We start from the raw sequence: 13,307 nt of genomic DNA, 5'->3' as shown, positions 1-13,307 counted from the left end.
CCCTGTCCTCATAAAGAGTACAGGGCTGTTGTGATGTTTAATAAATAACTGTTTATTTTCATAACACTTGTGTGGTGTCCTTTCACTTGGTGTTCAAGGGGTGTATGTGGTATAACAGCTGGCTTAACACGCCCTCTCGAGTCTTTAGCCTTAGACTGCTCGTATCCACGCTACTAGGATAGCTGGTCTATAAGGTTGACTTACAACCAATCATCAATAAGGGTTGCTGGACTGATACATAGTGTTCACTAGAATAGTGACCGCTGCATATCAGGCCACCTTCTCACAAACCGGTTACACCCTTGTCTCTGGCGACCCAGACAACGTCGGTGAATAGTCCCTGGTCTCTGAAGACCCCATATGCTAACGGGACCTGCGCCTCCTGAGGCGTCGTCTCGACTGCGTGGATGACCTGTTGTGACTCGGCGATCACTCTCTCCTCCTGGAACGAGATCGCAACCTCCCAGTTCGTGGACGCTCCACATGTCTCCGCAGAGGCGTCCTCCGTGTCCTATCCAGGGGGTTCGGCTTAGGCGTCCCCATAGGCGGTGTAGGGAGGTGAGGCAGCAACACCGACCTCGGCGGAACAACAGGAGGTACCTCCGGCCGAGGGATGGACTGAGGAGGCGGAGGTGGCCGTGATGGCAGAAGCGGTGATAGAGGAGGATTGCTGGGAGGAGCCTCCTTAGGTAGAGGTGGAGGAGGTGGGGGCGTCTTCGGCCGAGGTGGTGTATAAACCACCGAGTACACAGAACCCGGTGACTTCTTCGGGGGAGGGGACTGCGAACCAGCCCTTCCAGTCGGTGATCGCCGTCTCCGGCGTCCTCCCCCAGATCCAGCGTGACTTCTGGTGCCAGAACTCCTTCTGCGCCGCTTAGGAGAGTTGGAAAGTCTCAGACGCTGATCTCTCTTCTCAACGCCGAGCGTCGCTTCTCCGGCGCCGAACGTCGCCTCTGCGACTCTAGCGTCGAACGCTGCCTCCGCGACGTCGAACGTTCAGTCCTCGACGACGAGCGTTGACTCCTTCTGGACGCCGACCGTTTTTGCGAGGTCCTAGATGTCGAGGATCCCCTCGACGCCGACCGTCTTCTCGATGGCGACCGGCGGTATTGCTTTGACGGAGAGCGCCGAAGCCTGCCGCTCTTTCTTCGACGTCGATGGCTCGACGCTGACGTAGAAGACGAAGAATCAGTCGACGGTGGCCTACCCAGGCCCTTCGACGTCGATCCTTCACGCCGTCTCGACCCGGAGCCCCAGGGAGATGGGGAACACACAGTTGTTATCCCTCTCGACGTAGTTGTCGATGCAATCGACGCCGACGGAGACCGGGACCTTTTGCTGGGCTTCCTGCCTCTGGGGAGCCCCCAGAGGCCTCAGCAGGGGCAGAGGGAGCCTTCCCAGCTTGCCCAGACCCACCTGCAGCCTGCAGTCGTCTCTCCTCTAGGCCTTGCAGCCTGCTCTTCAGCCTTTCCCTCAGGGGCCTTGCTGAAAAGTTCTGGCAGATGTCACATTCTTCAGGGGCATGTGCAGTAGGGAGACAGAGGATGTAGACGTCGCGTGGATCCGACTTGGACTTCTTCCTTCCAGATTCTGGGCACTTGTCGAAGAGAGCAGGCATTTTAGAGCCCTAAAAAGCCTGAACAAATACACAGAAGTGAAGAAAAACACCAAGCACACAAACTGAAACACTTTTAAACATCAAAAGTGCACAAAAATCCAATAAACCCTTGAAAAGGGAGAGCTCAATGCTCCAGGGTCCTGCTAGCAGGAGCCGGAAAAAAGAACTGAAAGTAAAAGGGACCTGCAGTGCATTCTGGGATACTGAGAAGTTCTGGAAAGTTCTCTTAAAGGCACAGTATCCTGTTCTGAGCCACATAATGGCAGCCAAGGGGCTTGTCTGTCCATGTCTTCCTCTCTATCATTCCAGAGGGTTTTTGCTGCGGAAGCAAGGGAAATCTGGACAGACTTTGCCGTTTGTGGATTTTTTGGTGGAATTTCTAGTTGGAAGTACTGGACAGAGCAGCCTGGTGCTATAGGCTGCATTATCTGTCTAATTCTCTCTTAAGTGTCTGTGCAGTTCTGCATTTTACAACACCTTAAGAGATTATTTTTGATTGCTCCGGGGTCCACGCACATGGGCGGGACTATTCACTAGATTATGACTATACACAGAGATCCACTACTGCAGAATTGCTATCATACGGCCCTGGCACTAGATGGCAGGAGTAAGCAGTACGTATTCAAAAGAACAGGGTGGGACCAGGAGCTAGTTAATGGTCCAGTGCCGTGCTTCAAACTAACCATAAAGTCAACACAATGGGGATATGGGGGGGGGGGGGGGGTGGGGCGGCACTGTTCCAAAATGAGCTTTGTAGAGAACAAGAAAGAGGTGCTAGGTCGCGGACTCAGTGAGGAGTGAGGGGAAGTGCTAAGAAAAGACAATTTTTGTCTCTTGTTGCCCTCACACACCCCGAAGGATGTCATGCTTCATCATTGGGCGGTTGCTCCTCGTCGCAAGCAGGCGTCACGGCGGGGCAGGTCTCTTGAGCCGGCACCCTATTCCAATCCCCAACCAGGTGTGGGCACCCAACGCCAATAGCTTATGGAGCACGGCTAGGGCTCCTTTAGGTCATGATGTTGTCCATCTCATGCGTTCAGGGGGCCCCTGAGCGTGCATTCCCGATGGACTTCGAAGTTCTTCTTTTCCTTCGTCGTCCTCTTCGATGATGTAGTCTCCTGAAGTCTTTCCCAATATCTTTTCGTCCAAAAATGCGTATTTTTCTTCTTCTTTATCCCAAAAATCTGGAGCCCCTTCGAGAACGATTCAGACCCAACCGCGGAAAAAAGAATCTGAAGATGGCGCCCAATAGTGGGAGCTTCCGCAAGAAGCGTGCAGACGTCACCGGAAATACATCAAAGGTGGGACGTCGACGCCCACCTGGCCTACAAAAAAACAAAAACAAAACTAAATAGACTACGATTCCAGACCCAACCACAAGACGGCGGAATAATGCACAGCATAGTGAATCCAGAAAGATTCACGCTGCAGAACACAAGGGATCCTTTGAACCGACATAGGCGTGCAACATGTTGACCTGATTAGTTACCTGGGCACATTACGCCTGTGTTGGTAACTCCGAACCTACCGGGTTTTTTACCCTACCAAGGGTACCTTTTCATTAAAAGTCCTTTAGGTGTACCCTTAGGTAGTTTTAACCTCACTACACGCACAATAGCACTTTAAATCCAGGACTCTACCCACACACCTGCATGCTCCCAAGAGCAGTTGTCTAAAAGATCTCTGCCAAAGTGACCCTTCCGGGGACCCGTAGGGCATTGCACCGCCCGCCCGACGAGGAGCAACCGCCCAATGATGAAGCATGACATCCTTCAGGGTGTGTGAGGGCAACAAGAGACAAGAATGGTCTTTTCTTAGCACTTCCCCTCACTGAGTCTGCGACCTAGCACCCCTTCCTTGTTCTTTACATCGCTCATTTTTGAACAGTGCCCCTCATTGTGTTGGCGTTAGGAGTAAGCAGTATACAGCCACACATGCTAGATTAATAAGATTTAAGCAGACCACCTTTAGCAACTTTTAACGTTTTTAATCTTTGCTACTTTTTTAAATAAACTTATTTTTTTATGATCTGTAGGTCATGTGTTATTATACCATACTAAAAGCAATACACTCTTATTTCCTAGCTGCTGAAAAACTGATTCAAAGCACAGAGTCAGTTAAAGCTACAATGCGAAGGTATTGGAATCCATTTTCAGCTGGCAGTAAAATACAAAGGCAGAATACAAACAGGCAGGTTGTGCCAGTAGAGAGCGGCTGCTGGCATACTGAACAGATGGGAAAGTAATAGTAGGCTAAAAGCAAGCGTTGCTTTTTTTCAACAAAGACTGAATGGCAGAGTGAAGTGCAGGGGATCAGGCATGCTGGACAAGTAGTGGAGTTTTTCCAGAACAACGCCTTACCGGTCATTTTGTCCTTTGACAGCAGCAATTTTCTAGATCTTCTAGTCCTCTTACATGCCTGCTGCCACAATGGCTAGTCTCAGACTGTGATGAACAATATGATTATGGATGGTTAGTCACCAGAGAATTTGAAAACAGTTAAAAAACTAGTCCTTTGTATAGACACTTAAAAAAAAAAATCAGCTTCTTTATTTTGTTTAGTGCACCATCACAAACAGTATGTCACGCCTTGCACTACAAAAGAATGCTACATTGACTTCCAAACCCTCCAAGGAAACAAGTTTGATCAATTTACAAAATATTTACAAAAAGGAAAATGGGACTCGCATGGATGAGGGGGGTAGGGAATGAAGGGGGAGCCTGTAGAAAAACACTGGTGGATACCAGCGCCTGATATTGAATAATGGACAATCGCTTAAGTACAGCTTTGCTGTGGGATGCATTCATACTGGAGGAATCCGAAGCAAGTTTCTAATGCACTGTTGACAGTTTCTATCTTTGTCAGGAAATGTAGCTCCTTAACACACCTTTGCCAAGGGACATCCAGGTATGCCCCAGCATTTGACCACATATACTCATTCTTACCTTCAGCAAAAGTTCACAACCAACCATTCACTGGCAAACAGGACAAAGCAAGAACAACTTGTGCTCTCCTGATGCTCTAACAAATAGGATTCCGCAATGATCTGCAGAAGAGGCTGTCCAGGCAGAATGCGTCTGGTGTCTGGTAGTCCACTTAGCTCACGACTCACATTGCTGTAAAGCACAGTTTGTTATCCACGATACACATGGACACATCTGGCATGGCTAATGTTTGGAATCAAGAACTTCAAGCCAGCACGAAAATAAACAGTCTCAAAATTGTCTGGCTGGAAAGAAGAGCTCTTGAGAAATCCAAATAGGACTGCAGGTCTTGAGCAGACTTTTCCAGTAGATCAAAAGGCATAACGAGTACGGATGTCTTCCAGTTTCTTGGAGACCTCCGCAGGTGTTCGGTCCAGCTCGTCAGACACGTTCTTCTGCTTATTTGTATCCATGGAGTTAAACTGCTCACATAGGTCACCGTCAATGACGTTCTATGGAGAAAACAACAACATGAACTCTTACAACTGCATTCGTCAGAAAGTTGAACGGAGCTGGTCTCATAAAAGGAATGACCTTATCAGAATCACCTAGCGTTCAGAAAGCAGCTTAAAACGTGGATATTTGACAAATAATCCTCCTCCCCTTCCTAAGCGCCTTGAAACCCTCCGGGTATGTAGTGCGCTATACAAATTTCATGACTTGACATTTAAACAATACAATAATGTCAAAGTATCTAAATATCCCACCCACAATACGTGGGGTATGATGGGTGGACAGAAAATTTAAGAGATGGGGTGAAAAGGATGAAAAAGACTGAGGGGACCCTCCCCCCATTTTGAGCAGTGGAAGGTGGTGAGGAAGTCTTGTTCAGTGCTGATAGTTTGTCTTCCGATTCAGCAGTGCCTCAGCATGCACTTTCATTTTAAGAAATGGACATAGCATGAAAACAATCAAGTTGTAAGCACTTACAGTTTTACCCCAGCAACTGTTCTTTGATTACCTATAACCCTTTCAGGGCTAAGATGCTGCTTGTCATTAGAAACTTTTCAAGCATGATGTACTTACCTTAACTGGAAAGTAATAGGAACGAAAGCTTAGGTGGTCCCGCCCACAGAGAGGTGCATGCTCCGACCGCAAGTGCATCTCCACATGTTGGAAAAAGTCATGGTCCTAAAACAGCAAGAAGGGAGTTTATGGTTAGTTGTGAGAGCAGAAGTTCACTTCAGTCCCTTTAGGACAAAGGAACTAGCAAAGCAGACAGTGGGGATGCTATGTCAGTGCACTGTCTGATAATACACCACACAAAGCCCCACCCGCAATCAACTCCTCCTTTTTCCTCATTCACATCTAACTAAATCCAAATTCATCTGACTCAGAGGCAAACTCTTGGAGGAATATATTAAGGTATTTTGAAGCATTCCAATAACAACTTACTATATCAGAAAACAAGCATGACAAAGCCAATAGATTGTGCAGCAAGCCGGCAATGTTTTTTAATAAATGTATTTTTCAAATGTATACAAAAGGTATTAGATGCATTTAATGCAGTGAATAAAGTAAAGATTCTGCAGCGTATAGATGGCATAGTGTATAGTGTAAAAGGCCCATCGTAAAAATACAAGGGGGGGGGGGGGGGGGGGGGGCTTTGGAATAAAAGCAGACACCGGGACACAAGCCCAGCACATAAGTGGGCTACTTTGTAGGCATGTGTGCAAAAGCAAAACGCTGTCTCTCACATTGAGAGAACAAATGGTTGAAGTGTGCTGATTCACTGCCCATGATGTATGTGGTGCTGTACACAAGTAATATATGAAAGTAGAACAGACAAATCGATGAATAAGGCTAACCGAAAGCCTGAGTATGTTTGTAAATTTTTTAATTTGAGGTGACAAAACTGCTATTGCGGTCTTCCGGCCTGATATAAAAATGGTACTCAACCGTGCAACTTTTTTTTTTTTTAACAAGAACCCAATCGTATACATGTTTTCATCCAGGGTTGCCACACAACGTTATGTATAACTGTGTGCAGGTGCAAAAACAGGAGAGAGAATGCCAAAAACCAGGCCTCCCTCAGAACCGACGTGCTCATAAGAAAGCTGTTTAAGGCAGAAGTTTGCAGCGTAGTTCCAGGAGGTAGCATCTTTAGCCTAATATCCCATACAATATATTGTCTTGCAGAGTATCTCTGCAGAACTAATTTTCATAGTCTGGGATTACCAGCAAAAAGTGTTGGGTGACCTGCCAATGACTAATGCTTGGAACCACACCCACTCTGCCACCAATGTTCAGTAACAGTCTTCATATGCGATTTAAAAAAAAATTGCTTGCGGCGACCCAGAAAAAAAGTAGCAAAAATCCGCGAGATATATTGGCAGCTGCACTAAAATACAGTTGCTGTGAAAGACATGAAACATTGGTAGCAGACTAATATTGCTACTGTGAAAACGAAACCACAATCTCTCCCCCCCCTCCCCCCCCCACCCCAAACAAATAAGGTGCTGATGAAAACAAATAGCAACAGAAAAAAATCTGGTGGATCAAGACCCTGATACATTTGGAAGGAATATGCTACTTACCAGTATGCATCTGTTCTTAGCATGTAGGGCTGCTGACATTCATATCTGTGCATAGATCGCCGCCTAGTGTTGGGTCCGGATGATTGCACATTGTTGTCCTGGAAGAGTCTTCGAAGTATCACAAGATAGGTGGCTCCTCCCATGGATTACAGTGCGCATGGGCATCCTCTCCATCCCCAGATTGTTTTTCGCCATTGTGGCAGAGATGGAGTGTAATACTGAAAGTGATGACCATGCCTGAAAATGATTGTGAGTGCTACAGCTGCGACAGGCACCGTGGAGGAGGGCGGGCGATATGAATGTCAGCAGCCCTACATGCCAAGAACAGATGCATACTGGTAAGTAGCATATTCCGTTCGAGGCATGTGGGCTGCTGAATTCATATCTGTGCATAGAATAAATAGCAGTTACCTCCTTAGCGGCGTTTGCTTGTGCCAGCCGCAGCAGTCTGAAAGAGTTCTGAGAACAGCCTGTCCTACAGCAGCTTGCTGTTTGGAGTGTACATCTACGCAGTAGTGTTTGGTAAATGTATGTATGGTGGTCCATGTGGCTGCTCTACATATGTCCTCTAGAGGAATGTTACCTAGGAAAGCCATGGATGCCCCTAGCTTGCGTGTGGAATGCGCTCTTGGGGGAACTGTTAAAGTGCGTTTAGCTTTTTGATAACAGATCTGTATGCATTTAACAATCCATCTGGCTATACCCGATTTGGAAATAGGGTTGCCTTTGTGTTGTGGAGAGAAGGCAACAAACAGTTGTTTAGTCTTTCTAAAGTCTTTTGTCCTGTCGATGTAATACAGGAGAGCCCTTTTGACATCTAAGGTGTGCAGTGCTCTGTCTGCCACTGAATCTGGGTTTGGAAAGAAAACTGGCAGTTCTATGGTTTGATTAATGTGGAACTGCAAGATAACCGTAGGCATGAACTTGGGGTTGGTGCGCAGCACTACCCTATTAGCATGAATTTGTAGGAAGGGCTCTTGAATTGTCAGGGCTTGAAGCTCACTGACTCTTCGTAGCAATGTGATGGCTATCAGAAAAGCCACTTTCCATGTAAGAAACTGTATCTCACAAGAATGAAGAAGCTCAAAGGGGGGCCCCATGAGCCTGGTGAGAACGATGTTTAGATTCCAGACAGGCGAAGGAGGGTGTCTGGGAAGGATCACTCTTTTAAGGCCTTCTAAGAAGGCTTAATGGCAGGTACTTTGAAGAGGGAAAGATGCTGTCTGTTCTGAAGATAAGCGGCCATGGCAACCAAATGTATCCTAATGGAACTATACGCTAGATTGCATTGATATAGATGCAGCAAGTAACATATGATGTGTTGCATGGACGCATCTAGCGGATTAATGTCATTGTTGGAACAGTAGATGACAAAATGCTTCCATTTGGCTGCATAGCTCGCCCTAGTTGTAGGTCGCCTTGCCTCCTTGATGATGTTCATACACTCAGGGGGCAAGTTGAGGTAGCCAAACTATGACCTCAGGAGCCAAATCGCTAGGCTCAGCTGTTGCGGATCTGTGTGCTGAATGTCTCCATGGCTCCGAGTGAGGAGGCTGGGCGTGAGGCGCAGCCGTTGGTGAGGCACCACTGAAAGTTCCAGGAACGTGGTGTACCAAGCCTGTCTTGCCCACGTTGGAGCAACCAGGATGAGCGTCATGGAGTGCTGCCGCAGTTTGCACGCCACCAGCGGTATGAGTGGGGCTGGGGGAAAAGCGTACGCAAATCTGCCTGACCAGTTCATCCATATCGCATTGCCCTGAGACTGCGGGTGTGGGAACCTGGCGGCGAAGCTTTGGCATTGTGCGTTCTCCTTTTTGGCGAAGAGGTCGATCTCCGGATGACCCCACTGCTGGAAATATGGTTGGAGCACTGAGGGGTGAATCTCCCACTCGTGCATCTGATGACTGTGCCTGCTGAGCAGGTCCGCCATCTGGTTGTCTTTGCCCGGGAGATGTTCCGCCATGAGGAACATGTTCCTCTGAATGGCCCACTTCCACATGCTCTGAGCTAGGTGAGATAGCTGCGGGGAGTGTGTGCCTCCCTGTTTCTGGATGTAATACATGGCAGTCATGTCCGTCCGGATCAATACGACCTTGTTGCACAGGTGCAACTTGAACGCTTTCAGTGCCATGAAGATTGCCATCAGCTCCAAAAGATTGATATGCATCTTTTGCTGCTGCGCCGTCCATAGTCCCTGCACAGTGTAATGGAGGACATGCGCCCCCAAACCCTGGAGAGATGCATCCGTCGTCAGCACTATCTGTGGGACAGGCTCTTGGAACGGTCGTCCCCTGCAAAGGTTTTGTGGATTCCACCAATGCAGAGAGAGTTGTATGCACGACCGGTCACCAACACTAGGTCTTTTAGATGCCCATGAGCCTGGTTCCACTGTCGTGCTAAGCATTCTTGAAGGGGACGCATGTGAAGCCTCGCGTGCGGGACTATGAATATGCAGGAGGCCATCATACCGATCAGCTGCATGAATACTTGCACTGGGAGCGATTGTGGAGGCCTGAACTTCTGAATTAGCAACTGCATGCTGTTGACTCTGGCAAAGTTTGGCTGCGCTGTTGCCGTTAGTGTTTAATGTTGCCCCTAGGTACTGTTGCACATGAGCGGGCTGAAGGTGCGACTTTTGGTAGTTTAGTGAGAATCCTAGACTGTGTAGGAGGTGAATTGTGCGTGACATGTGGCTGGCACACTGCTGGTCCGACTTTGCTTGAACAAGCCAGTCGTCCAGGTAGGGATAGACATGGATGTGTTGTCTCCGAAGGTGCGCAGCCACAGTTGCTAAGCACTTGGTGAACACTCTAGGGGCAGTGGTGACCCCGAAAGGCAGGACCTTGAATTGGTAATGCTGATTGTTGATGGTGAATCTGAGATATTTCTTGCGACTTGGGTGAATGGGAATGTGGAAATATGCATCCTTGAGGTCTAGGGTCGCTAGGAAGTCGCCCTGATTGAGCAACGGCAGGACCAGCTGTAAGGTTAACATATAAAAGTGTTCTGACAGTATGTATTGGTTGAGGGGTCTGAGGTCTAGAATGGGCCGCAGGGAACCGTCCTTTTTTGGGATTAAGAAGTACAGTGTGTACACTCCTGTACCTCGTTCTTCTGCAGCCACAAGCTCTATTGCCCCTTTTTGCAGCATGGAGAGTACTTCTTGCTGCAATAAGTGCATGTGCTCTGCGGACATAGGACAGTGCCTTGGGGGTAGGTTGGGGGGGGGGGGGGGCGGGGTGGAGGTTAGTTCTAGACAATAGCCGTATTGGATAAGTTGTCTCACCCACCTGTCTGTGGTAATGCCTTCCCAGACTGGCAGGAACTGCTGGAGTCTTCCCCCCCGACAGGTGTTAAATGGTCGGGGGCAGTGACAAGGCGTCACTGTTTGTTGGGAGCGGAGATCTGGCATTGTTATTACCACGTCCTCTGCCCTGGCGCGGTTTCCACGGTATCCACCCCTGGTATTCTTTGTATAGGTGGATTGCGTGCTCCCTTTGCTGTACTGGGCTTGCTGTAAAGCCTGGTCCTCTAGAGGCTCCCCTATTACCGGAGCGACGAAAGGAACTGCCCCGAAACTGCTGTGACTGCAGAGCCCCCATGGATTTTGCTGTCTCCGTGTCCTTCTGATTTTTTTCGAGGGTTGTGTCTACCTCGGGACCAAAAGGAAGTCTGGGTTAACTGGCTGGTTGAGCAAAGTTGTTTGAATCTCTGGTTTAAACCCAGAGATGCGGAGCCATGCGTGACGTCTCAACATTACACTAGTGTTAATGGCCCTAGCTGCCGTGCCTGCCGCATCCAGTGCGCATTTGATGGATGCATTAGAATTAACTCCCCTCTTGTATGATCATTTCTGCTCCCTCTTTGTATGAAATCAGGCAGGTGTTGCAACAACTGTTCTAGTGTGTCGTAGTGAGCCCTATCGTATCTAGCCAATAGGGCCTGTGTATTTGAAATCCTCCAAATATTAGCAGCCTGTGCTGCCACTCGCTTTCCTGATGCCTCCAAGATCTTTGATTCTTTGTCCGGAGGAGGAGCGTCACCACTAGTTTGCGAGTTTGCCCTCTCGCGAGCATTGGCCACTACGAGGGAGTCCAATGGGAGCTGGCTTTTGATGTAGGTCGGGTCCACTGGAGCCGGCCCTAACTTTTTTTCAATCCTAGGGTTGATAACCCTTGCTTTCGTGGGCTCTTTGAAAATGTCCGCAGCATGCTTGATGACCCCTTTTAGCATTGGCAAAGTCTTTGTCGATCTTTTAGAGGTGGAGAAAGTATCAAACAAGAAATCTTCTTCCACAGGTTCTGCGTGCATTTCCACGTCATGGTTGAGGGCTGCCTTTTCTATCAAAGCGTAAACGCTGCCGTGTCTTCAGTAGGCGAGGTTTTGACATTGTAGGACTGAGTGTCCGGTGCAGCTTGTGGATCATCAGGGTCTACAGCACCATTCCATTGCTGAGGTTCATCCTGATCAGTGTCAGCCTGATCAGTGAAGGCCGCCTGACCGTATTCGTCACCCATGTCCTCCTCGCTTTGTGCTGGAGAATATGCCATTGGTTGTGAATAGCTCTCAACGTGTTCAAAGAGAACTGGTGAGGTGGTCGAGTCTTTTTTCCGTTTAAGAGGATCTTATAGGCCTCCAAGGGATGTTCAGGTGCGATCTTCCGTTTATGGATGGTAAGCCTGCCCGATTCAGAGTCGAAGAGTTGACTGGTTGTCGTACGAGGGTTCTGGAACACAACCCCTTCAGGAGTGGGCTTTGAAGGCGCGGACACCGTCTTAGATGGGTCGATGCCTTTGTGGTGTTCGAGAATGTTTGGCTCGAGCCGTTGGTGGCAGACCGAATTTAATTGGAGGGTGGCCTGTGGACGGGCCGACCTTCTTAGAGCTTGCCGTAGTGTTCGATCAGAGCTGCTTCGGCGACTCACTAGTATGCTTGCTTGATGGCGTCGACTCGAGCTCACGGTGCGTAGCATGCACGGCCTTGGGTGTCGACGCCACTTGCTGCTTTGGGTCGGCTTTGGTCTTCGACTCAAGTTGTTTGTGCAGTAGCGGTTTGAGTGCTGAAATCTTCGGCTCGACAGCCTTCTTGGTCTGGAGGCCTTTGGTCTTGTCGCCATGTTTGGGCGCCGCCGTCGACTGCGTCGAAGTGACGTGCTTGACGGTAGAGCTTGGCTTCGACGCCCCAGTCTTCGAGGCAACGCCACCTTTCAACGCCGAAGGTTCGCCGATAGTCTTCGACTTGACTGGCGTCGACGTCGATCCGACGACCACTTTAAGTAGTTTCGGTTTTGGCTCCGTATGTTTCGATTTTGAAAGATCGACCGATGGCTCCTTTGAAGTATTCTTAGCCTGGCCAGGACGCGGGGCTATAGAATGTGGAGTAAGATCTTGGCTAAGGCCTTTCGGTGATGCCTCGACCTGAGCCATAGGGCGCGTATTGTCAGTAGTAGGCCCCGCTACTGCGGTTGGACCTGGCTCATCACTGGAGTCGTCATTGACGGCCCCGATGGCCTCATAGTCGTCCCCTACCTCGACGACGTTCGTAGTTTGGGCCTTTGGTGTCGAAAGTGAAAAACTGCCTTCGACGTCCGGTTTCGAAGAACTGGAGAAGAAACAGGCACCGAACGAGACAATACCGACGCCCCGAAGGCCTTTTGGCCTTAGTAGAGAGTTATAACAAAGTTTCTGAACTGGAGTCGAGAAAGTACATCCGAACCCAATGGCGGAAAAAAACAATCTGGGGATGGAGAGGATGCCCATGCGCACTGTAGTCCATGGGATGAGCCACCTATCTTGTGATACTTCGAAGACTCTTCCAGGACAACAATGTGCAATCATCCGGACCCAACACTAGGCGGCGATCTATGCACAGATATGAATTCAGCAGCCCACATGCCTCGAACATAGGAGCATAAGCTTTGGGAAGCTACAAAGTCAGAATCCTCCAGTGACAAAGAAAGATAAGTCGAATATGCTACTTACCAGTATGCATCTGTTCTTGGCATGTAGGGCTGCTGACATTCATATCTGTGCATAGATCGCCGCCTAGTGTTAGGTCCGGATGATTGCACATTGTTGTCCTGGAAGAGTCTTCGAAGTATCACGAGATAGGTGGCTCCTCCCCTGGACTACAGTGCGCATGGGCATCCGCTCCATCCTCAGATTGCTT

The 13,307-nt window shown here is 48.9% G+C and overlaps 1 protein-coding gene across 2 annotated transcripts in view; it reads right to left on the bottom strand.

Moving 5' to 3' along the window:
- Positions 1 to 4,146: 4,146 nt before the first annotated feature.
- The window catches only part of SF3B3 (splicing factor 3b subunit 3), a 274,045-nt gene continuing 264,884 nt past the window's right edge, over positions 4,147 to 13,307 (bottom strand). For both annotated transcript variants that reach the window (XM_086945281.1, XM_086945280.1), the window contains exons 25-26: positions 5,629 to 5,733; positions 4,147 to 5,054 (exon numbers count right to left, since the gene is read on the bottom strand). In XM_086945281.1, coding sequence (XP_086801407.1) covers positions 4,914 to 5,054; positions 5,629 to 5,733 — 246 coding nt within the window. In that variant the 3' untranslated portion in view covers positions 4,147 to 4,913. The remainder of the gene's footprint in view (positions 5,055 to 5,628; positions 5,734 to 13,307) is intronic.

Source organism: Lissotriton vulgaris, chromosome 12 (assembly GCF_964263255.1).
Source record: "Lissotriton vulgaris chromosome 12, aLisVul1.2, whole genome shotgun sequence".
In the NCBI taxonomy this organism is placed as follows: domain Eukaryota; kingdom Metazoa; phylum Chordata; class Amphibia; order Caudata; family Salamandridae; genus Lissotriton; species Lissotriton vulgaris.
Note: the sequence above shows the minus strand (reverse complement) of the source record. Positions and strands in the feature narration are given on the sequence as shown.